Source organism: Drosophila innubila, chromosome X (genome assembly GCF_004354385.1).
Source record: "Drosophila innubila isolate TH190305 chromosome X, UK_Dinn_1.0, whole genome shotgun sequence".
Taxonomy (NCBI): domain Eukaryota; kingdom Metazoa; phylum Arthropoda; class Insecta; order Diptera; family Drosophilidae; genus Drosophila; species Drosophila innubila.
Window position 1 is genome coordinate 13,290,721 of NC_047626.1, and position 24,907 is coordinate 13,315,627.

A 24,907-nucleotide genomic window follows, 5' to 3' on the forward strand; every position below is an offset into this window, starting at 1 on the left:
TATGCCGGTTGGTCGGTTACGGGTTTCTTGTTGGATATCCGTTCACTCGCTCGAAAAACTTCAATACATACTTACAATCGAACATAAATATATGTACATATAATACATACTATGTAGTCACATACATATTTAAATATACATATGTATGTATGAATGCACATACATACATAGTTAATAATAACTCCCTAGATACAAATGAAAATTGAATGCACGTTTGAAGAAGAAGAAGGAATGTTGCCAAAAAGGGTAATAAGAGGTGCGGAAACGGTACGAGTGGAGTGTCAACACCTTAGCTGAATGCTGCGGATTGTGACAGCTCCGGGCGGGTTCGGCCCAAGTTGTGGCACAGTTGCTGATACCATGACCAATGATCTTGAATGAATATCGTGTGTACATATGTACATACATATGTACATTTACATTTATCTAAAAACTTATCAAAAACTCAAATCTTTTGCAATTTTCTGTAAGAAATTTATTCAAGTTACTTATTAACTAAACAATTTACACTTGGGCTAATTCAGTAGGATGAGCATACCGACTGTACCTTTGAATAAATTCTATTATTATTTTTATATGGCGTGAATATCCTATTGGGGATCCGCCTACTACCGTATCAAAGACCTTACGGGTTGGAGTGCCTTCTTCCATACGCACAACGCGACCCAGACAGTGGGTCATTGTACAGCTCGTCGTTCCACCTTATACGATAGGTATCACCAACGCAAACAGTTCCAAAGATTTCGCGAAGATTTTCCTTTCGAACATCCCAAGAGGGCTCTACTGTTAATTAAATCTCCATTTAATTTGCACTCTGACATTATTGCTACTAGTCACGGCAGTGGTAAGGTAATTAAATTCCTTGACGAAGTCAAAGCTATAACTTCCTGCAGTCAGCTGTGAATCAAGACGATTCAAACGAAAATCAAGAAATTTGCTTAATTCTTGAGATATGTCCATCAAACATACATCCTGACCTAAGTTGGTTCAAATCGGTACACTATATCATTTAGCTGGCATAGAAACGACAGGTCGAATATCAATTTTTAGGATGAAAACCTTTTTTAGTTTTTTGAGATATCTGAACCAAAATGACAGCTTATGCATCTGGGTTGGTCTTATACATCCTGACCAAATTTGTTTCAAATCGGCTTACTATATCAAGGAACAATTTCACTGAGTTTAGCCATTTTTTAAAAAACACGAAAGGACGAATTACCGCTGTTAATTTCTTGTACGATAATGTGACATTGAATCACAATTGGAGCAGTTAAAGTCACTCAAAGTGCTGTAGGCTGTGACATGAAAAAGAAATTCAATAATTATTCTTATTTTTTTAATTTGAAGTGTTATGACAGAAATTACTAAGAAGGGGCCTTAATAAAATATAGAAAGACTTAAACAGAGCTGCTTTTGTTTGTTTGAATATTTAATATCTTTAATAGTTTTGGCGGCTATCCGATTTGAGTTCTTACCGTTCTTACCTTAAAAAATGGTATTTGAAGTTATACTTAATAGAACATGTATATTTTATTGCATCTTTGATATTCATGTACTTACAATTGTACAAAAATATGTGTATGTTTTAAATTAAGTTCTAATTTGATAATAACCGTTTATACTATTAAACACTGAAAATCAATGTTTTCCTACACCTGTCATTTGGTGTAAGTTTTTTTTTTGAGGTTTTTGGTTATCGTCGGTACAGTGTGTGAGCAAAGGGGGAAGGGAAGGCCGAGAAGATGTATGTATGTATGTACATATGTATGGAAAATAAGATGAAGAGCAAAATGGCAGCAAATTAAAAGTAAATTTGCTTTTGCCATTTCGAACATGCAGGGTAATAAGCAACAAACGAAATTGAATCGGCACAGGGCCGAACACTGTTGCCGAAGTCCGAAACCTAAAACGAGCACAAAGCTTTCAAATGGGAGGAAGTTGATGGCAATGTTCCCAGTTCCCAATGCTCTCCCCCGCGACCGCCCACGCTATGACACGCCCCGGGTAAGCAAACGCCACTGCCTCTGACGCCCTTGGTCACACAATGGGTTGTACATGTGTACATATGTATATGTATGTATGTGTTTGTTGCGCGGCATCGTCATCATAGCCGCTGCCTCCGCCGTCGCCGTCGCAGTTTCTCCCTCTGCTCACATACCATGCAGCATTGCGCGTCACGAAGCGGGGTCTGACCAAGAGACTATGCAAGTGGTGTTTGTCTATATTTTGTGTATTGTTGTTGTTGTTGTTGTTGTTTGATGTTTGTTGCTTGAGCGATTATTGACGTGTATACATACATACAATGTATGTATGTATATCTTTACATCTTTATGCCCACATGTGTCTTAAAGACAATCATTCTTTTACATATATAATTCCTTTAAAGTCCATGTGCTGTTATGTGACAGTAAATGTCAATCAATCATCGTTATTTGATTTCTATTGCTATTGAGACTCCGTAAATAACTATGCAAGCAAATATGTGTGTATTTATTGTTTATGTACATACAAACATAATTAACGAAATCTTCATTTAAATACAGTTACATCTATGTACATAATTTGTAGATGACATTCTAAGTTTTATGAAAAATGCTATATTAATAAAACTCAGATTCATAAATATTACTTGCATTGATTTTCTATTAAAAATTATTTCATCTTAGTTGTATTATGAAGAGAAACCATATCAATTAAAACCAGATTTATAAATACTTATATTGCATTGATATTAAATTAAGATTACTGATAAGTTTGAAATGATTTCATTTTGGCGCTAGTCAAAGAAGCAACAGTGCTGCCATATTATCTGTTGAACGCGCGCCTTATCGATGTCGATAACATAAACGCACGTGTTGATAGAAAAACTATCGAGAAAAGAGCTGTTCATCGTGGTTCAACTAAGGGATTTAGCTCAGTAGTTTAATTTTTTTATATCAGCTGATGCTGCTTTGATCGTTCGTTATAGCACGAAGCAAATAAATACGCATAATTAATGCAGCTATGCTTTTAACAGATTAAGCCTTTTGTAATTATTTTTTTTTCTTATTTTCCTTGAATTTTAAAGTCAAAGAAATCGTTAAAAAATAAACATTTAATTCAAAAATCTAAAACTACTCTTTAAAGTTTTAGAGTGTCTATGTATTGTTACAAGTAGATTCATTAGCTTTAAGAAAGAGAAAAGTTTTTAAAAATCGGTTTTGGCATTCACGAGTAATCATGACAGATGTGGGCGCACCTCTAAGAACCGTTAAGAAAAAACTCAATTTTAAAATTTTTTCCAAAAAAAAACTATGCCATAGAAAAATAAAAATGGTTTTTGTCATATGGGGCGCCAAATCTATAAAAAAAAAAGTAGGTTTTGTTCGTGTAATAGCCAAGAAGCTAAAATTTGTTGCCTAGTGCAATCAGGGATTTAGTTCGTTCATTTACTTTAGTAAATAGTTCAATCGAACTTAGTCAGAATGATTCGATAACAACTGTAGTCAATAGGCAAATACACGATAAAGCATTTGAATAAGAAATAATAAGAGTAAATAAATGCAATTGAAGCATTTTCTAATACTAAGAAGTAAAACTAAATATTTGAATAAAATAAAATCAAACGCAAACATAAACATAAGAAACATGAGCGATGCAACTGCTACTCCGGATCAACGCAATGTGGAGATTAAAGCGCGTATTCCTGGCGGAGTTACTGAGTTCGAACGCCGCTTGGACGTGGCCAAGAAGTTGACCGGTACTGGTGGCGAGTTGATTGTGCAACGTGATGTATTCTTTAATTCACCACAGGGCGGTCGCCTGAAGCTGCGCTACTTGGAAGCACCGGCCCGTTCCCAGCTGGTTCATTATGACAGACCCGATGTGGCCGGCCCAAAGTTGTCCAAGTACAATAAAATCGAGGTGGACGAACCCGCGGTGCTGGAGAAGATACTGCGTCAGTCAAATGGTACACTAGGCGTGCTAGCCAAGCGCAGATTACTCTTTATACACGAGCAAACACGCATTCACATGGACGACGTGCAGGATTTGGGACATTTTATGGAGTTCGAAGTGTGCCTTCGTCCTGAACAGACACTGGAACAGGGCCAAGCAATTGCCGAGCAGCTCTCACAGACATTTAATATTGCGCCAGCTGATCTGATGACCGGCTCCTACTTTGATGCCCTCACAAAGGCTGAAAATTAAGAAATTAATAAACATTTCCATTTTGCATATGCGAACTTTAGTCACTTTGATTTTAGTGGAACAAAATACAAATTTATGATATAGTGGTCCGATTTGAACCAAATTTTGGGCAGGATGTATATTACCAGCTTATATGTATTATGTGTCAGATTGGTTGATAAATCTCAAAAAACCAAGAAGTTTTTCATACTAAGTGTTCATTTTCGACCTATCGTTGCCATGGCAGCTATATGATATAGAGGTTCGATCCAAAAATAAAAATAAACTTGATCTGCGTACGGTATCCAGGAACCTACATACCAAGTTTAAAGTCTCTAGCTCTTAGAGTCTCTGAGATCGACGCGTTCAAACAGAAATACAGGGCTAAATCGACTCGGCTGTTGCCAAGCACATAACACCCATTTTTAATGGGCACAGGGTATAAATAAAAAGCTGTTAATGGAAAGAGAATCTCGTTTATAGGATGTTATGTATAGCTGCAGAATTTATTAATTAATAATTTGGCAAATGGTAAAATTTGGAAAATGTTTACAAACTCAAATACATATTTACAATTTGAAGGGCTTTTAAATGGCGCGCCTTGGTCATATAAGGCGAATTATATATGATGATTAAAATAAATAGAACTTAGATCCGAATATAAATGCAATTGGTTACAGAATCAGAAGAACATCTTTCTTCAAGTGGAACACATAAAGTCAATTTTATAAAGATACCGACTTGTTATCGCTAAGCTATGCTTATCAACTATAAGGACAAATTAAGGACATAGAACTTATAGCTAATAAAGCTGCCATTTTGAATGGTTTCAGCTATTGTTTCTCGCAACCAACTAGTTTCTAGATACATTTGTTCTTCGTTTTTCGTTAGTTGTGATCGGCAAAATTCGTAACATAGTTGTAATTTTGTTTGGGCATTTTCCAAAAATCTCTGTAGTATAGAGGATCCATCTAGCAATGAGAACCAATAAGACTGATGGACATGGACTCAGAAATGGGATCTGGCGCCGAAATGGGTTTCCAGTACAACCAATTGTAATTGACTGCAAAGTAATCAAGCAATAATTGAGTAAATTGAGATGCGATGTTTGGCTTAGGGATTCACCCGGGAATTCACTTACGCACAAAGGACTGCGTGAGACGCATGGACAGAGTGCGACAGCGATGACGGCACTCGCTGGTCGGACGCAAGATGATGAAACGGCTGCCCACCGCCTGATGCACATAGACATTGGGACACTCGGTCTCTGGCAGAGTATAGGCGGGCGCCTGGGCCGTATCGATGGCCACAAAACGTTCCAGGGCCAAGCCCATGCTGGGCAAACGCATTGGACGGGCAAAGAAGGGACGCATGAGACGGGCGGGCAGCATGCGATTACATCGCCACAGATTGTGAGCATGCGTTGACCAAACGGGCGTTCCAAGCGTATCATCAGGATTCGGATCCGAACTGCTGCTGTTAAACTGGCCGAAGAGATCCTCGAGATTGTGGACGCCATCGTTGGTGGAGTGTACGCGATACGCGTCACGCTGGAAGATCTTCAAATTGTTGGCATAAATCTTGTGAAAATCACCCAAATCAAAGCCATGTTGATTGCTCCGGAACGTATAGGGGTTATCGTTTGGCTTACGGCAGTGCTGCAGTTGCGCCAGCTGCTTGTAGCCAGCTAAAGAGCCAACTTCATGTTGGCTAACACTCAGATTGTTGTTGCTGTTTTCGATTGTTGTATCATCATTTTCCGTATCGACATAGATCTGCGCGCATTCATCACTTTCCAACCAGACGCTTTCCACGTTGGCGCAGGGACCGCAGCTGAGATCCTCCACCTGAAAGAACGGATTACCCATTAGGCAGGACTCGTCGTAGAGCTCGGTGAGACGTGGAAAGCGCTGGATGAGCGGCATGGTCATGCGTCGCCACATCCGCATGCCCGGATAGACCAGGGATTGCACCATCCGGGCGTTGTTCGCACCATTTGTCGTCTCGTAGCGATAGGCGACCACACACAGCGACATGAGCGTCAGGTAGAACAGCCAGCATAAGATTTTACGCCGGCGATCAAGCAAATGATGCAGTACCTCCAGTTTGAGATATGCCATCAGTGGCGTGGTCGCATTGTAAAGCGGCGCCTGACTCCGCTGCTGGAAATACTGAAAGATCACATAGTTGTCAAAGCTGAGCGGACGAACACCGTAATTCGCTTCGGCGAGGCGTCGCAGCTGCCGCATTGCGTTTGTGTAGCGCTGCAGCAGTTGCTGCCGGCTCAGCTGCACAAAGTTCAAATCGATATCGATGTCGTAGTCGTCCATGGTGCGACGCGGGCGTCCGTCGCCCTTTCCTTCCCCTCCTTCCACACTTGCAACTTGCACTCACAACGCACTCAAACTTTTTATCTTTCTGCCTTTCTTTCTTTGTTTGACGTTCTTCTCTTTCGTTTTGCCGTTTACCGTTTTCCGTGTCGACTATTTTACTCTTTTGAGGATGACTTCACTACGCTTGTTTTGTTTTTGTCCAGCTAAATACAATTTATGGTCTGTCGTTTATTTACATTCACCTCTATGCGTTTTGTTGTTGTTTATTTGGTGTGGTACTTTTTTGTAGTATATGCCATTATGCAGCTGCATATGGTATATGGTCACTCTAATACCACGAATTTATAACAGCTGTTTATTTCTGTTAAAAATAGCATCAAATGTTAGATATCGCCGCATTGTTAACGAATTTGACGTTTACTATTTTAAATTAAACGTTCAGCTATTTACATGATTTTAAAATGTCAACACATTTATTTTAATGCATTTGTTCTGAAGATCTGCTCGTATACATGTACATATTGTACGGAGAAACGATAATAAGTCTGGTCCACTGTTGCCAACTTTTTAGAGGAAAAAGCATCCGAAATATAGCAGAAGTTGTGATGCAAAATAGCTAATATTTTTGCCAATTTTTTGAGCACCGGCTTATCGGCAAATTATTGCGATTGTGCAAAAATTTAACAAATTAAAAAAATTCTATCTTCAATATTAAGACAAATTCAAAAAAAAATTATATTTTCTTAGCTGCAACTGTTTTTGAAATTCGATTATAATGGTACATGCTGCCAGATCGGAAAATTTGACAGGGTGGCAGCCCTTGGACCAAAAAGTGTGTCCACACCAGTGTTGCCAAGTTTACAGGGGGATAAATAGTTGTTGTTCAGTTCAGTTGTTTGATAATCGAGTTGCAGTGCGGAGCCGTCGCCAAAGTAAATGTAAAAATTTTTGCTATCTCTAATTTTTTTTAGTTGAACTTATCGTTATTTTAATTGCTGTCAATTTATTTTTGGCAATAATTATCGGTGCATAAAAAGTATATCGTTAAAAAATAAAACAGCAACGTTGGTTGCCACTATATTTTAGTTATGTATTTATGTGTATATGTGTGTGTGGGCAACTCCACAAGTGTGTGCGTGAAATCAAAATAAAACCACAGCAACGAGCAATGTCGCGCCCTGATGGAAATATTTTATAGAATTACTAATTGAAAAGGCATTAAGGGTTCAAAAATAACACCAAAAAGTGTTAGTGTGTGCGTAAAATAATGCGAATGAAGTAGTATTACGTAAGAAATTGTATAAATTTTGACTGCATTCTTGGTCAAAGGGAAGTCGTCGTGTTGATGATTTCATTGACGATGACGATGACTACGCGGCCAACGCACACACACACACACACACACTCGCTCAGGCTGGCTCACACACTGTAATATATGTATATTGAATTTAGCGCGTGTTTGTGTGTGAATGTGTCTTAAGAGTTATTTGCTGAGCACCAATTGATGAATATCCTCCACTTGAATCGCTGCTTCTGCTGGAAATTGCTGCACAAATTCTTGAGCGGGGTGGCAACACTTTGAAAGTTGATGATCAAACGTCAAGCTGATTACAGTAGCAACAACAGCAGCCGCCCCCCTCTCTTATGCCGTGTTTACTTTGATCACAAGGAGCTGCAGTTCCAATTGGAATTCTCAGTTGCCCCGCATGCATGTACTCTCTTCTAGGTATATGTGTGTATGTTTGTGTAGCTGTGTTTATCTCTGCTTATTGAGCTGGTGTGTGAGGAACTTGTACGCCCACATTCTGTAGCACAGATGTTGCTTAACACTTGTGGGCGTGCTCGCGAGGCCAAAATGTAGACGATGCATGATCTATACATATTTATGTGTGCTGTTTTATGCTGTGGGCGCCTATGCTTGCGGTTGGTCTTTGCTAGTCCAAATTTTGCCTCTTCTTTGTTCATGCAAATTGTTGCATCTTCCTTCCCTCTCCAGCTGTGTTGCACGCCTGGTTTGTTGGCTGTTTATATTTAGACATGCAACGGAACATAATCTACAACTGCATATTGTGTGTACTGTGTTATTCTTTTTGTTATGGGTATGATCACCCTTTTTCCTATTGGAGACATGAATAGTCATCACCAGCAAAACAATATTCTTAATTCTCCAGTGTCACTTTTATATTTTGTACAAGGCGATTGATTATTCATATATTTGTGCCCGGAAGACGTCAGCGCAGTCGCTGCATGACTAAGCTGATGTGAAAAGTGCTAAAGTGGGCATTTCTTATATGTATGTATGTATGTGTGCTTATCCATATTAAAAGCAGGGGGAGAGCTTTCAATTAAAGGGGCGTCTTTGTCCTGTCAACAGCGCCCTCTTTGTTTACATTTGAAATTCGCTTGAGTAGCGCGCATGCAGAGCACCGAAAGCACAAGAAAACCGTTACCGGCGCAGAATTGCACTCAACTCTCTCCCACCTTTGTCCACTTCTCACTCTCTCTCTCTTGTTCTCGTCCTCTCTTTCGCTCGTATCATTTACCTGATTTAGGACGTGTGAGTCGTGCAATAATTGACATTTTGTCACTCATCATCAAAGTTAATCGCTATTTTGCCTTTAGCCCTTATTCATAAAAACTTCATGCGAGGAGAGAGCAGCCATATGTTTCTCCGTGTGTGTGTGCGCGCGTGTATTTTTGTTTGTTTTGTTTTTGCTTTGCACAGCGCACATACGACAGCAGCCAACATTGTAGAGGATGAGTCATATCCAATTTGATTTTCAATTCGTTTCGTACGAAATGGCGCTGATTGTATAGCTTAACAACAAAAACAACAACAGCAACAAAAAACAAGATGAAGGAGAGGTAGATAGAGACAAAAACAACAACCTCGCGAGAGAAATAAATAAAATTAAACATGAGGCAAGAGAAGAAGGCAAGGCAAACCTGAGCAGATGTTTTTTTTTTGTCTTTATGCCCTAACATAATTTTTGGGGGCATTTGCATACATACAGTGGCTTCCAACTTATTTGACCGACTACTCTAACATGTTACACTTTTTAAATGCATTTATATTTTAATCCGAAAAGATATAAATCAAATTTGAGCGCAGATTTGTTAATTAATGTTTAAGCTTTACAAAATATTTTTTATTAAATATCTGTATTAAAAACATATTCTAATCATTTAGACTATTTCTTAAAATCTAAGCAGCAAACCTTAAACATTTTTGAAGAATAATCCCAAGATTAAGGACCGAATTCTTGGATTAATTTAATGCTAAACTTTATTTTGCTTTGGTTAGTTTTTGAAGTTTTTACAAAAGCTAAATTGAGATTCCGGTTGGAATTCGGAGTTAAGGAGTAGATAATGTATTCTATATATTTTTAATAAGCCTCTTAAATGGTTAATTTATTATGCCTATTAATTGATTATTCATTTATTTTGTATTAAATTTTTGTAATTTACAGCCATTGCACTAAAAACTTTTGCACCCCAAACAAAAGAGCGAGAGAGAGAGAGAGAGAGCTGCTTCAAGAACTAGAGCAAGACGAGGATAGAGCGATAAAGTGTGAGTGAAAAGAAGAGCGTGCGCTTGCAGAGCGACGATGAGAGACAGAGACACAGACACAACAACAACAGCAACAGCAACAGCAATATTACCCGCTCCCGCTCCACACCGAAAGACCCAAATAGCGACACAAAAGATGCAGCAGCTGATATCCCTGACGCTGCTGTGCGTCCTCGCCTGCACATTGAGCCATTGTACGGCGGCGCAGATGGATCAGTCACCCGCCAAATTGGAGCAGAATCCGTGCGTGAACAAGGCCACCTGCCATGAATGCATACAGACGCAGAATTGTGGTTGGTGCATGAAATCCGACTATGGCGATCGATCGCGATGCTTTCTGCACACACCAAAGCCGGAGGTGTGCCCGGAGGAGTTCATCTGGAATCCGGATACATCGGAACGTATATTGATCAATAAGGATCTGACGCTGGACAGCAGTGCCGCCGCATGGTCGGGTGGTCAATTTATATCGGGCGGATCCTACGAGAGTAGTGCACATCAGCAAAGTTCAGCGTCCGGCTCTTATGGTGCATCCGGTTCCAGTTCCAGCTACGGCTCCAGCTCCAGCTCTGGTTCCAGTTCAGGTTTCAGCTCCAGTTCGGGATCGCAGAGTGCCTCTGGATCAGCAGCAATGGCTTCTGCCGCTGGTGAAATTGTGCAGATAAAACCACAACGTGTCAGCCTTAAGCTGCGCATCAGTAAGTAGCTTCGAAATGTAAATACATATACATGACATTGATTCAATGATATACTCTGCTTTTATAGATGAGGTCCACAATTTGGATGTGAGCTACTCACAGGCCGAGGACTATCCCGTTGATCTCTACTATTTGATGGATCTGTCCAAATCTATGGAGGATGACAAAGAGAAACTCTCCGCACTGGGCGACAAACTCTCGGAGACAATGAAGCGCATCACATCCAATTTCCGTTTAGGTTTCGGCTCGTTTGTCGACAAGGTGCTCATGCCCTACGTATCTACCATACCCAAGAAGTGAGTCCTATGCCAATTCAAAGTCCCTAGATTACCGGTTAAGTCTAGAGTAGTTATAAGAGCCAACAACAATTTGAGGAATCATTGCAAAAAACCAATGAGTGATCGATGAGAGATTACTCATGATTTCATGAGTAATCGAATATTATCTGAATCGATGACTGGCTATTCAATTAATATACTGAGTAATATCTAATTTTTGTAGCATAGTTATTAAGTTATAGTATCTAAAGTGAACAACACTTGAAAAGAATCGAGTTACCAAATTTGTATACACATAGGACCGTTTCCTACCTTGATTTCTAATAAGAAATTTTTATAAATATTTCCAAAACAAACAAACCAAAAAACTGTAGAAACCTTTCCTCATTCATTGGCTTACTCAACAAAAAATTAAACTTCTTATTCTTTTAATTATATATATACATATATATATATATTTTTTTTAAATATGAATACATTAACTCTCTCCCTCTTTTTTGTATGTACTATCTATATGACTAATTCATAAAACGTTCTTTTACCTAATTTTTACTTTTATGCGAACCAAAAAAAAAAAAAATACAAAACTAACGCCACGATTAAAACTACAACAACCAACTACTACAACAACAACAACAAAACGTAATCGAAATCGATATTGAAATCGAACACCAACAAAAATCCACCATCAATCAACGCAAAAAAACAACCATCGAAAACTGTTCGATAACAAATGATTTTTATATAATACAAATATATATATTCGATATGTATATTATTATATAAAAGACTCGAGCATCCATGCGATAACTGCAAGGCCCCCTATGGTTACCGCAATCACATGCCACTGAGCAATAACACCGAAAGCTTCTCTGTAAGAGCCAAATTAATATTTTTGTTGCAATCCACACCATCCACGCAATCCACACAGTCCACACAGTACTTACCTCTTGCTCTATCTCTATCTTCCACTGTGTGCTCGCACTTATTCCCACACCAATTTAATAAACTACTCCCTTTCCCTCTGCTAGCAATTTATTGTGCGGTCTTGTTACCTCGGTGTATAGCTATCGATCTATTTGCATCTACTTGTATATCGTATATCGTAAATCATAATATAAAACCCCGTATCGTATTGTAATGCATTTATCTTAACTACTCCTTCTCTCTCATATCTTACATATTTAGTTATAATACTTATTATGTATATCTTACATTCAAATTGGTACTATATCTCTATAATTCCATGTGTATCTGTATCTGTTAATGTATATTTATCTGTATGTATGTATGTTCGTGTGTCTACTTTTAAGTTTGAGTGCTGCAAAGGCATAACATAAGCAAAAGTGTGATTCCAGGTCGATCAACAATTATCAATATGTCATTATTAAACATCTCTTTGCTTGTTTTATGCTTTCGCTGGTTTCCAAATGTATCATTCGCTAAATGTAATAACGGTATACATATCGTCTGGCATTTGGCATTTGAATGTCGTTAAAACCGTGTTGCAGTTGTTTAGACTGATAAACTGATCACTGATCACTCAAAATTAAAAAAGTTTGACGGAGCTTTATAACCTGTCAACCTTTTAATTTGGGGCCAACTGATCAGTTAAATGGCAACTGTACATCTGACATATATTACATGAATATATTACTTTAATTATTTATTTAACTTTTATTTAAGTTTATTTATTTATTTTTTGTTTTCTTTTTTTGTTTTTCTCATGTATATGCTCACCTCTCTCTCTCTCTCTCTCTCTCTTTCTTTCACTCTATTTATATATATTTTTTTTTATCTATCTATGTGTATGAAAATTTTGAAAAATCGGTTGCTTGTTGCTTCACACTAAAAAAAAATATACAAATATCAAAAACAAAAACAAAAATTTGAATACAAAATTTAGCCTGGAGGAGCCATGCCCCAAATGCGATGCTCCCTATGGCTATCGTAACATCATGGGCTTGAGTACGGACACATATAGATTCTCTGTAAGTTGTCCCCACCCAAAAAAAAAAAAAAAAAAAAAAATAGATTCGTTATTTTTTAACCAAACCAATCAGAATCCATGCTTTAATTTTTGACAACTTGTTTGATTAGACGCTAACCCTTAATATTTGATTTTTGATATTATAACATATTGTTCTTAGTTGTGTTGTTATTTGATATTATGCATTTGTTGTTGCACGGTTTTGGATGTAAGCTTAATGTTCTTTTGTTATGTTGCTTTGTTACTTTGTTGCTTGCCACTTGCCATAAGATCGTAGTTCATTTCTTCAATTGTCGCCTGCATGTAACCGCTTAAATAACCCTAACGAATCCCTATCAAAGCTTTGTTGCCATAATCCTTACCCACTGATCACACTCTTGTCGATATGATTGAGTTTAAGTCGTTGTCGATGTCCATGTCTGTATATATATATATGGGTAGCAATCTTATCTTATCTGAACTGCCAGTTGAAGTGATTAAGATTGAGAACTTATTGAAGAGTTGCACCCATACATAAGTGCGGGAGTTGTTCGTAATTCCAATTTCGCGATAACTTATCGAGTATGGAACATATAATAATAAAAATAACAACTATGATGAATGCTGCAAACTGGTCCTGAAACGAGCCAACATTATTTGAGACTTACACTAAAAAAACATAAAATAATTCATCATTATATTTTTTGTTAAAAATTAATCATTTCTTATGAACACTTCTTAAAGATAAAAAAAAGCAAAACATCAGTTACTTTAATTATAGTTTTGCTTTAAATTAAATATTTGCAGCATTGATTAATGTTTAATTTATTTGTGATTCGATCTAATAAAAAAGTAGAAACTACTTTTGAAGATTGGGAGAATTTTAATCGAAAATGGAGTTGGGAATACGATTATCTCAAGACGTAGAGACAAGAGTGTGCCTGCTTACTGCACCACAGCCGCAATGATTTATCAAATTTGTATTAAAATTTTGTATACCTTTATATTATAATGCACACATACACACACCATTGAATTGGACACCAACAGAATGAGGTAAAACAAGCAGCTGTATCTGGTAATTTGGATGCACCCGAGGGCGGCTTCGATGCCATCATGCAGGCAATTGCCTGTCGTCAGCAGGTGGGATGGCGGGAACAGGCGCGTCGTTTGCTCGTCTTCTCAACGGATGCGGGATTCCACTATGCCGGGGACGGCAAACTTGGCGGCGTGATAACGCCCAACGATGGGGAATGCCATTTGAATGGCCAGGGCATGTACACGCATTCGATTATTCAGGATTATCCGAGCATCTCACAAATCAACCAGAAGGTCAAGCAGAATGCCATCAACATCATTTTTGCCGTCACACAGAATCAGTATTCCGTCTATCAGAAGCTGTCAGGACACATTGAGGGCTCATCCAGTGCCATCTTGTCCAACGATTCATCCAACGTGGTGGATCTTGTGCGCGAGGAGTATAGCGTAAGTGATTCATAATCCCCGCAAAGCAACAACAAAAATATATATATTTTATTTATTATAGAAAATTTCATCAACGGTGGAAATGAAGGACAATGCCACGGGTGATGTTAAGATCACGTATTACTCATCCTGTTTGACCAAGGGACAGCAGACCAAAACTAACAAGTGCAGCGGCCTCAAAGTGGGTGACAAGGTCACCTTCACTGCCAATATTACGGTCACCAAATGCCCGACAAATCCACGCGACTGGAATCAGGTTCGTAATCGCAAAGTTTCCAAAAGAGAAGCACCACATAATTTCACAATTAATTTGATGCTCTAAGTTATTTCAAAAGCAATATTTAATATAGTAAATTAAATAGGAGATTGTCTTTTTACCGATATTAGAATTTTATTAGAAATATGTTAACTCTTGAATGTTAACTCGATATGCTTGCCTAAAAGAGCACAAAATTAGCAAATAAATTGGAAAAATTTAGAAAATTCAATACTATTTTACTTTTGCGCTTTTTCCTAACAGTGTTTAATATTTTGTTTATATTAAAAAAAAGGGCTTGCACAACAAAATAAAAATGTATTTATTACTATTTCAAAAGGAATTTCAACCGAAATTGAAAAAATAATATTCATAATAGTCTAGTTCATAATATTAGTGAACTAGATTTTTTTCAAATTCTCTGAATATTTTAACTATTTAAATATTTTAGTTTTTGATTTTTTCTTTTCATTATTTTCTTAGTCTATGTCTTTGTTTATGAAATTCTTCTGTGGCAAGTTGGTTAATAAAATGTTTCCCTACCTTCAGGTTATACAAATCTATCCGGTGGGCATTAATGAAAGCATGATCATTGATCTGGAGATGCTGTGCTCGTGCCCGTGCGAGCATCCCGGCTCCAATGGCTATGAGAAGCACTCGAGAAACTGCAGCAACTTTGGTACATTGATGTGCGGCATCTGTGAGTGCGATGAGCAGCATTTTGGCAACACCTGCGAGTGCTCCATGTCGGATGTGCATTTGAACAACGGCAACAATAATATGTGTCGCCAGGGCAACAATACTAATGCCGCCGATTGTAATGGACGTGGCAGCTGTGTGTGCGGCGAATGCGAATGCAATAAGCGTCCCAATCCCGAGGAGATCATCTCCGGTAAATATTGCGAATGCGAGAACTTCAGCTGTGAGCGCAACAAGAATTTGCTATGTTCCGGCCCCGATCACGGCATCTGCGAGTGCAATCGCTGTGTGTGTAAGCCCGGCTGGACGGGCAGCAACTGTGACTGCCAAACGTCCAAGGATACTTGTATGCCACCAAATGGCGGTGAGATTTGCTCCGGTCACGGCACCTGTGTATGCGGCGCCTGCAAATGCAAGTCCACCGATGATGGTCGCTACTCGGGCAAATATTGTGACAAGTGTCCCACCTGCTCGGGACGTTGTCATGAGCTCAAGGATTGCGTGCAGTGTCAAATGTATCACACGGGCGAGCTGAAGAATGGTGATGATTGTGCCAAAAACTGCACCACTTTCACGCCCGTTGGCGTTGAACAGGTCAAGCTGGATGAGGACAAGGATGAGCAACTGTGCGTCTTTTTCGATGAGGATGATTGCAAGTTTACGTTCAAATACAGCGAAGCGGGTGAGCTTGTGGTGCACGCCCAAGAGGATAAGGAGTGCCCGCCCAAGGTCTTTATGCTCGGCATTGTGCTTGGCGTCATTGCGGCCATTGTTTTGGTGGGATTGGCCATACTGCTGCTATGGAAACTGCTCACCACCATCCATGATCGTCGTGAGTTTGCACGCTTCGAGAAGGAGCGCATGAATGCCAAATGGGATACGGTAAGCAATTGCACAATTGCACATTATACTCGTATTAATTTGATTTTTTGTTCGATTTACTTTACAGGGCGAGAATCCTATCTACAAGCAGGCCACCTCCACTTTCAAGAATCCCATCTATGCGGGCAAATAAGCGAACATAACAAGTTGCTAATTGTTTTTAGTGAAATTTGCCATTCAACAACTGACTGTTTATAATCTTTCTGATTTCCGATTTCTGACTTCGGATCTGTTCTGTCCTGTCCCTCCCATCTTCTGTCACCTTGCCCTCCACACAATTTATTCAAACGTAGCAGCTTCTTCAACTGGTGCGCGTGCAAGAGAAATGCTTGAACAAAAAAGTCAACTGCCATTGAAACGCGTTCTAAACTAAGTCAAAAACTTTTATAATACGAGTATATATATACAACAACATTTGTGCAAACAATGTATGTGTGTATGGAATGTATCAATATTTTACATAGAGTATACAAAGCAAACGAATTGTGCCTTGCAATATAAATATATATTTATATATGTATATGTTAGATTTTATATATGTATCTACATTGTATACTGTGTACAAGTGCAAAAAGAAAAGCTTCCATTTGTAAGCAGCCAAACTAACAATTACCACAAGAACAGCAAAGCAAGAATAACGCACAATAATTAATCAATTAATCATGGAAACCATCGACGCAGCAAACAATCTACAACAACCAAATTGTGCCTATGTTACTTACAAATCTAGCTACGAACGATCATTTGTAATATTATCAATGTGTGTTCCTCAAAATGTTTAAAGCTCCATTTCGGCGAGCATTCCAAAAAGAACAAAATATTGAAGCCGCAAATTAGAAATGAATAAAAAACGATAACAATTATTAGATGGTCATGCCAGATGTTTGGATAGCGTTATGAGGAGCACATCTGATTATATTTTTAATAACTTTTTTTTTTTTAATATTCAACATAAGTTTTTGGCACAACTTTTGCTTTGTCCCGTCTTTCGGATCGCTTATTTATTAATGTCCATGCAATATAGCAATTTATTTATTAGCTGAACGATCCAAAAACTGAATTTATGCCAATTAATGCGCGTAGAAAGCAGCATAAAGTTTAAACAAAACAACAAAGTTTTTATTAACTTAATTGTTTATGGACTTACGCCCTCTTTTATGTTTTCCGTCAATTCTTTTGTGTTTTTTCATTATGTGTATGTTTTTGATATATTATTATTTTAAATCTAACTTTACAATTAATATTTAAGCGTATTAACATTTAAGCTTGTAATTGTTAATTTTATATGAGCAAAAATGCTAAAAACAGAAGCAGAAACACAATGTGCCCCGAATTTTATTTATGGACAGCAAATCGCCCGATTTGTAATTTTTTATATGCTGGAAATTGTGTATTTTCCAGGTTTTGACCATTAAAAGTATATTAATGCTATCTTAAAGAGAATTTTATATAGTTGCGATTTGTACTGATTACTGATTAACAAAAACCACGATAATATGAATTGAGTGTATAAAAAAACGTAAATAATTGTTTATAAATACAATACATGGTGGAAACACTGGCAATTTTAACAAAAAAAAAGAACATAAACCTAAAAATAAATACTGTTTGATGCTAATTTTAGTGAATTAAAAAAACAAAGAAAAATAAAAGTTTCGTTTTATTTTAAATAGTACGTGACACTGACCTACATAAGATACAAACTTAACGAGTTGCCCTCGTCATCGATCATACACATAGACCTTGTATCAATACGTGTATGAATCATAATTATAATCATAAATTTTAAAGCAAAAATTAATTCCGGAATAATCATTATTTTATGAGTTTTATTTTTTTCCTTAAATACAACTATTACTCCTTGATTTATTTTTTTTTTTAAGTTGTAAGGTGTAACTCAAAATTAATCATTATTTTACTATACATAAATGATTATTTCAATAAATAAAAACATCTATATTTACAGTCCCTTGCTATAACAGCTAAACTAAGGGAGATATTTAAATGATTTAAACGATGGTATTTAGTCCATTGTTGTAACTTATCAAATACAACTCGACTTTTATATACAAATATTTGAAAATAGTTTAAAACTTGAAATTCAAAAGAGTACCCAAAATATAAATTTATTATTTATAGAAAATAAGGAGAAGTGACTTGAACCGTGTGTACACCTTAACGGAAGTAAAAATGATTTGCTTAGGGGAAAAAGTTGTGAGTCGATTTGACACTTTATAATTGTGTGTGGGACGCCTAGAAAATACTGGAGCATTAGAATCGGCTGGCTAATCGCTCGCCACGTTTAAAAGGGCTTGGTAATTCCCTATACGACGTCTGAAATAGGAATAAGTATGTGGCGCCATCTCAACAAAAATGGTGGACAAGTGTCCTGGGTACTTACAAATTGGATGACAGGGTCTGAAAACGATTAAAACTAAAGTTCATTTGCAGGGACCGTAACTATTTTTTTTTTTTTGCATAAAAATTAAAAAATAATTATTGTTTGTTTTTTAAATATTTTTAATTATTAAAATTAATAAATCAAAAATAATTAATATATTTCAATTTTTGTATAAAATAAATACATAAAATAAAATGGAATTCAAATATCTACTAAGCCGAGGTAGAAGACTGAAAGCAAAAATAAGAAATATTTATAAATTTTCATTATAAAAATTGAATTATTATTGAATTCAAATATCTAGTAGTCAGATCATGCTACCTCGGTTTAATAGATATCTAAAATCAATTTTTATTATAAAAATTGAAAATAATAATTAATGTTTGATTTTTATATAAAAATTGAATTATATTAATTATTTTGGATTTTTATTATATAAATTAATTTTAATAATTTAAAATGAAAGCAAAAGTCCATGTTTTTGAATTTTCGAATTGTCCCACCGTTTTTTGAGGCTTTTTGGGCATCAATTTTTTTGCAAACTCATAATAATTATTTGCGGTCCCTGTTGTAAAGTAATGAACAAATATTTAAAGAATTGTGGAAATCATTTGCTTTTATTGAATAAAAAACCAAATGTGTTTTCTAAACAAGTCTGGGCGCTGCTGCCATAATCTATACAATTATAAAATCTTTGTAGCATTATGTACATATCCATAGATATATCGATAACACACATATTAGCTAATAGCTATACATATCATAATCGCCATAAACATCGCCTTAGACGCTTAACTTGGGTAGGGACACTTTCACTTAAGTACGTTCCAAGCACAACAATATATAGGCAGCTAACAATGTTATACAGTACAGACATAGGGCATTACTCGTATTATGCATAGGCTGTCTTTCTTTCTGTCTATGCAGTTCAAGGCATTTGGATTGAACGCCGGTCTATGGCTCTGGACATACATAATATGTATGAGATATCTGGGAGCGTCTGGGGATAGGCGTCTTCTGATGTTAACGTTGTAACCCGGTAGGTGACTGTAATTTTTGATTTAGTGGAATATCAAATCGGCATCGGGTGCTCCTTTCTGATGTTTGAACTTGTGCTTGTTGGGCTTCTGGTAGTAGCTCTGGGTAAAGTTTCGCTGTTGTAAGGGTAGCAACGACTCTTGATAGTCCTCCTCCTCGATGCGTTCGGTTATGTTCAGAGTCAGTCGCTTAACTTTCTCCTTCTCCTCCCGTGTCTTCTGCTCCTGTAGCTTCAGATTGATTGCCAGTTGAGAGTCCGAGGGTGCGACAAATGATTTGAACTGCTGTTTGCCTCCCTTATTTCCCCTCAACATTAGAACAAAGGGAACAGCGCCGCTGCCGCTGCTGCTTCCGTTGCCCTTGCCACTCTCCGCTGGCGTCTCGCTGCAAGTGGCAGTTGGTGGCAAGGTGGTGCTGTTGGCAACATCCGTAGCATTGGCGGCAGCGGCAGCGGAGGCGGTGGTGGCGCCACCCTTCGAGATCTGTGGCGCATTATTGCTCAATATTTGATCGTAGGACTTCTTCTGTAGGCGCGCCATCATCGGCACAGGAATATCCTTGTTGGTAGCTTTGAGTGGCGGCTCCTTGAGCCGTTCCTGATACGAGTCACTCGTCATTTTCTCATACATTTGCTCAAACTCGAGATCCTCTTTGGATTTCTCTGGCGGCGGCGGTGGCGGCGCTGGTTCCGCTTCATACTCGGTCCAATCGTTCATTTGATCCGCTTCCGAGCCACCAGCAGCCTGACGTTCACGCTGATCATTCGACGAGCCGGAGTCATCCGTTATCTGGTAAGTAACAAGAGCTATGAGTAATTCCGATAATATAACATGAACAGCTTTGGAACTTACGCCTTCGTCCAGTTCGCTAATCTCGCTAATGGTAGCCAAACTGGCATCCTGTGCATTGTTGTTGGCCTTCAACTGTGGATACAGTTGCTCCTGCAGCTGATCGATCGCCTCCTTGGCCTGCTCCAGATTCTTGTACAGTTTAAGCTTGGGCCGCACACCCGATAGACAGTCGCGATAGGTGTGATCCACGAGTATGGGGAACAGATCGGAAGTATTCTCCGATTTGCTAAACACCGGATGCGACTTCTTGAACCAATAATAGTGCTGGAAGAATACTAGAAAATAATCCAATCTGCAAAAGAAATAATTACATATATATCATCGGATATTGGAGCTAACAATTCGAGGACTCACTTCTTTCGGGTAACTTGGCTGGTGAAGTATGGACCGCAGGTGTCCAGCAACATGCAGGCGAGTTTAAGTCGAAACAGACTCTCTGGCGGATCCAGCGGAGACACAACGCTCTGATCCAAGGTAACGCCCAGTGATATTATCGAGTAGAGTGTGTTAAGTATGTGTGTGGACTCGACAAGCTTATAATTGTACATCTCGCCCAGATATTTGGCCATTGCAATGCGACGCTGTGACATCTTGGGCGAATGAATCTCCAGTCCGGCACGTATGTCCTCAAACACATTGTCAATGACAATGGTTACGGCACGCGGCTGATAGGAGCTCAGTCCGGAGACGAGATCCGCCAGGCAACGTATGAGCGGAAAGCGTAAAAGATACGCCTTGCTCAGACACTTGATGGCATAGCTACTTATTTCCGGATCATGCCAGTTGATTCGACGCAGCATTTTAATGCAACGCTCCACATTCTGCTTGCACAGCTCCTCGAAGATCAGGTGTCGGATGTACTCGTGCATGTCTGGTCTGGGCGTCACTTCGCGCTTTGCCGACTCCGGCGGCTTCACCAGATAATAAACGCTCTCAATTTGCGCGGCATGACGGGAATCCATTGCGGTTGCGGTCTTCATGCGTAGCATTTGGTCGAGAAAGACGTTCATGAGGAGACGCGAATCTCGGCAATTGTATAGATAGACCCCGCTAACTTCCACAAAGGCACACGCCATCTCAATGTGATGATGAATAAAGTCACGAAGGAGCATCTTCAGACAGCCCAATGCATCGGATTTCTTGAATAACCCAAACTTGACCAGTTCTCCAATGAAGCGGACAATCTTCAGCTTCGACTCAATGTTTAGCTGGTTCTTCTTGCGGATGTGCCATTTGAACTCCTTGCGCAGTAGCTCCAACAGATCGGCGGCCACATCCGTGTTGCACATATGCACAATGGCCACAAATCGCGATAGATATGGCAATATGTCCAATCGTGTCCGCTGCACACTGAATATCGTTCGTGTTAGCTTCTTCCTCTGATGCTTCGTATTGTAATTGAGCAGAAACTCAATGGCCGCCGAATCAATGAGCTCCTTGTTGACGCAGTTGAACAGATTCTGGAGGAAGACGTCAAATTGCTTTCGCAGTTGCTGATTCTGCGATTGGGCCTGTTAAAATAAATAAAGAGTTTTAAAATATAGAAGATTAAAATAAATACTCGTCTAAATAGTAAGTGAATCAGGACAAAGAGTTTTATGTATAAATCCAAACTTACCGTTTGGCTTAACGGTTGTTGATCCTGTTGTTGCTGCTGTTGCTGTTGTTGCTGACGTCCCAGCTCCATGAGTGCACTGCCCATTTTCTTATCGGCACAGGGCACAGCACAGGATGCCGCTAATGATGACGCAGATGTGTCTGCATTGGATGTGCCCGTTGTTGCTTGCTCCTCCTGTTCTTTTTCCAGTGTTGTATCGCTGGCAGTCGACGGCGGATCATCCATATCCATTTCGGCATCGATGTTGGCATCGATGGCCTCCTCGGTCAGTTCGCTTGGCTCTTCGAGCGTCTCCAGATCCACTTTGGGAGCCGAAAAGTTGGGCAAAAACTGTCGCAGATCGGGTAAGTCGGTGTAGAAGGCACGCGCCTCCTCATCGCCCCAGGGATCGAGTGTACCAAAGGCGGCGCTATCCAGCATGTTATCACATCGATTCTTGGTCAGCAGTGGTTGCAGCCGGATTGAGCGAGCCAGGATGTCAAAGCTTGCCTGCATTAGTTCACACTTTTCACGCTTCTCCTGGCTTATTTCGCCCTTGCACTCCATGGTGCGCCGTATGATCTTGGTCATGTTCATCAGTGCCGCCTGCTCGGTCAGTACATGCTTACAGAGGGCCTTGAAGTATCCTTTGAGCATGGTACGGAGATTAAGCTGCTTGTCGGCACTAAGGAAATCCGACTTGGGCACCTCCATGTTGTATTTGGTGGCCAACTGTTGCATCTTCTGGGGCACCAGGCCAGCATACTCCTCGCCGCAGTGACGGCAAAACGATAGTATTATGGAGAAGTTGCTGTGATCATCCTTGTCCTGGGCTATCAACTGTACCAACACCATACCCAGTTGGGCCAGACCCGGCTTCATTTGTATGACACCCGAACTGACCAGCTCGGCAAACAGTCGAAGATCGACGCGCAGTTTGCTCGGATTGCTGATCTTCTCGGTTGCCTTGATATTGAGTGCCTTCTGCCATGCCTCCAGGAACTGTGTATCAAAGTCCGCATAGGTGCAGTGCAGCTTGGAGGCCAGCGTCACCACAGCGGGCACATCCGTCATTTTCAACTTGGCCTCGGCCAGTGCCGCACATATTTCCGATATATATTTACTCAAATTGAGAGCCGACAGCTCGCGCAGCAGTGTCTCCAGTTGTGTGGTTGTAAATAGCTTTAGTTTCTTCACAAACGCCGTATTCTTCTTTAAACTGGAATCGAGACGGGCAAAATATGTATCGCCGGGTAGCTCAAAGTTGGCATTCTGCTGTCGCAGCTGCCGCTTGCTGTCGATCTTCTCCTGCAGCTCGCTTATAAACTGCTGCAGTTCCGCCCGCTCCTCGGCCTCCACTGCAGCCGAGTCGACGGCGGCAGCGGCTGCGACAGCGGCGGTGGCGTCCGACGTTTCAGCATCAGCCTCGCTGCTGGCGGCTCCACTTGTCGATGAATTTGTCGTTGTCGCTGTCGTCGTTGTTGTTGTTGTGGTCTCCTCGCTTGATTTGTTGGCGCTCATGGCATGAGGTTTGTTGTGCTCTGCTGTATTTTAATAAATTTACTCGCTGTTCAAAGAATTCAATCAAACTAATATTTAAATATCGTCGACTGTCACATTCGATCGTTCTTTGATTTTGTTGCCTTCGCCTTCTTTCTTTTTGCCTGCGTTTCGCTTTGCAAGTGTTTGCCTACAACTTTTTGCGTTGGTGTTCTGTGCTCAAAGCACACATCGCACATCTGTGTCGGTCATATGTACATGTGTACGCACTCACACTGTAGTCGTGTAATCGTGAGTGACACGTACATCGATATACCTTTTACGTTATCGATAGCTTGATTCAAACTTATTTAATAAATATGTATTATTTAGGGAAGTCCGTAAACAGATTCAGATTTGGTTTTGAAAATAATCAACCAAATCTAAATCAGTTTCAGGAACGACCCTTTTTGCACACTGACTAGGTTTGGACTTTGCGAATTAAAATAAGGGCTCAAAAGTTCCGTTCCGCTCCAATTTCCGGACGTTTTTTTTTTTTGATGTAAGTACCTAGCTTTATCTTAAAACATGTTTAAATTTTTCTATCAGCTGTGCACAGTGTGTCCACAAAAATTAAGGCAATCTGTTTTTGGAATGCCCATATTATTTACAAAGGTGTTTAAAAAATAGTTTTTACATTATTCGAAATTTTAGGTTTCACGGATTGGTTTACTTTTGCTTCAATCAGCTTAATCAGATTCAGGCATACCTCTATTATTTTGACGTAATTGTTGATACAAATATCAAATGTAAAGATAAGTTTACCGATATTTTTCTTTTGATAATTTGAAAGCATTTGGCGCCATTAAAATTCTATTAAGAGACATGAAGAACAATCGGTTGGTACTCGCTTTTTATTTTTAAGTACAACTTAAAAACAATATTTGACATATCTTACGAGTTCGAAAAAGTAAATAAAAGCTTCTGGCAGTTTATATAAACCTTGTCTTATCAGCAGATGTAACTCAAAAAAATAAATTATTCCGTCCTAGTTTCTTTTGTCGCTAAGTGGGACATTGAACTTAAACCCAATTCCCAATACTGTCATGGTCATTGATTTCACAAACTGTAAGACATAATAAACATCAACAGCGGCTACTAAGTTACCGAGCCAAGTTAAATCAATAACACTGGAAATATCAG

General features: G+C 39.1%; 4 protein-coding genes across 6 annotated transcripts; 2 read left to right on the forward strand and 2 right to left on the reverse strand.

Moving 5' to 3' along the window:
- Positions 1–3,485: 3,485 nt before the first annotated feature.
- LOC117783563 lies at positions 3,486–4,223 on the forward strand. Its single transcript, XM_034621015.1, has one exon. It carries the CDS (start codon positions 3,541–3,543, stop codon positions 4,186–4,188), a length of 648 nt encoding a protein of 215 aa, XP_034476906.1. The 5' UTR covers positions 3,486–3,540; the 3' UTR covers positions 4,189–4,223.
- Positions 4,224–4,643: 420 nt separating this feature from the next.
- LOC117793774 lies at positions 4,644–6,912 on the reverse strand. Its single transcript, XM_034634167.1, has 2 exons — positions 5,309–6,912; positions 4,644–5,230 (listed from the first exon to the last, which is right to left on the reverse strand). The coding sequence occupies exons 1-2, from the start codon at positions 6,495–6,497 to the stop codon at positions 5,139–5,141; spliced, it is 1,281 nt and encodes a 426-aa protein (XP_034490058.1). The 5' UTR covers positions 6,498–6,912; the 3' UTR covers positions 4,644–5,138.
- Positions 6,913–7,349: 437 nt separating this feature from the next.
- On the forward strand, positions 7,350–17,645 carry LOC117779833 (integrin beta-PS). 3 transcript variants are annotated; one of them, XM_034616157.1, is made up of 8 exons: positions 7,350–7,438; positions 9,971–10,769; positions 10,837–11,065; positions 11,837–11,921; positions 14,067–14,501; positions 14,563–14,757; positions 15,307–16,338; positions 16,406–17,645. In XM_034616157.1, exons 2-8 carry the CDS (start codon positions 10,109–10,111, stop codon positions 16,469–16,471), a joined length of 2,703 nt encoding a protein of 900 aa, XP_034472048.1. In that variant the 5' UTR covers positions 7,350–7,438; positions 9,971–10,108; the 3' UTR covers positions 16,472–17,645. The 3 variants fall into 3 exon arrangements, with proteins under 3 accessions (XP_034472048.1, XP_034472060.1, XP_034472052.1); XM_034616169.1 differs by lacking the exon at positions 11,837–11,921 and adding an exon at positions 12,954–13,038; XM_034616161.1 differs by having other exon boundaries at positions 7,355–7,432.
- A 1,683-nt stretch (positions 17,646–19,328) lies between these two features.
- LOC117791939 (regulator of nonsense transcripts 2) lies at positions 19,329–24,016 on the reverse strand. Its single transcript, XM_034631879.1, has 4 exons — positions 22,247–24,016; positions 20,983–22,139; positions 20,629–20,920; positions 19,329–20,565 (listed from the first exon to the last, which is right to left on the reverse strand). The coding sequence occupies exons 1-4, from the start codon at positions 23,744–23,746 to the stop codon at positions 19,801–19,803; spliced, it is 3,714 nt and encodes a 1,237-aa protein (XP_034487770.1). The 5' UTR covers positions 23,747–24,016; the 3' UTR covers positions 19,329–19,800.
- Between the last annotated feature and the right edge of the window lie 891 nt (positions 24,017–24,907).

Excerpts from the sequence above, each read along its gene's own strand:
- LOC117791939 (XM_034631879.1), bottom strand. The coding sequence starts at position 23,746 with ATGAGCGCCAACAAATCAAGCGAGGAGACCACAACAACAACAACGACG. Across the intron at positions 22,140-22,246 it reads AACAACCGTTAAGCCAAACG|GCCCAATCGCAGAATCAGCA; the intron begins GTAAGTTTGGAT and ends TTATTTTAACAG. Across the intron at positions 20,566-20,628 it reads TTAGCGAACTGGACGAAGGC|ATAACGGATGACTCCGGCTC; the intron begins GTAAGTTCCAAA and ends GTTACTTACCAG.
- LOC117783563 (XM_034621015.1), top strand. The coding sequence starts at position 3,541 with ATGCAATTGAAGCATTTTCTAATACTAAGAAGTAAAACTAAATATTTG.
- LOC117793774 (XM_034634167.1), bottom strand. The coding sequence starts at position 6,497 with ATGGACGACTACGACATCGATATCGATTTGAACTTTGTGCAGCTGAGC. Across the intron at positions 5,231-5,308 it reads TCTCACGCAGTCCTTTGTGC|TCAATTACAATTGGTTGTAC; the intron begins GTAAGTGAATTC and ends ATTACTTTGCAG.
- LOC117779833 (XM_034616157.1), top strand. The coding sequence starts at position 10,109 with ATGAGAGACAGAGACACAGACACAACAACAACAGCAACAGCAACAGCA. Across the intron at positions 11,066-11,836 it reads GTATCTACCATACCCAAGAA|ACTCGAGCATCCATGCGATA; the intron begins GTGAGTCCTATG and ends ATTATATAAAAG. Across the intron at positions 11,922-14,066 it reads ATAACACCGAAAGCTTCTCT|AATGAGGTAAAACAAGCAGC; the intron begins GTAAGAGCCAAA and ends GGACACCAACAG.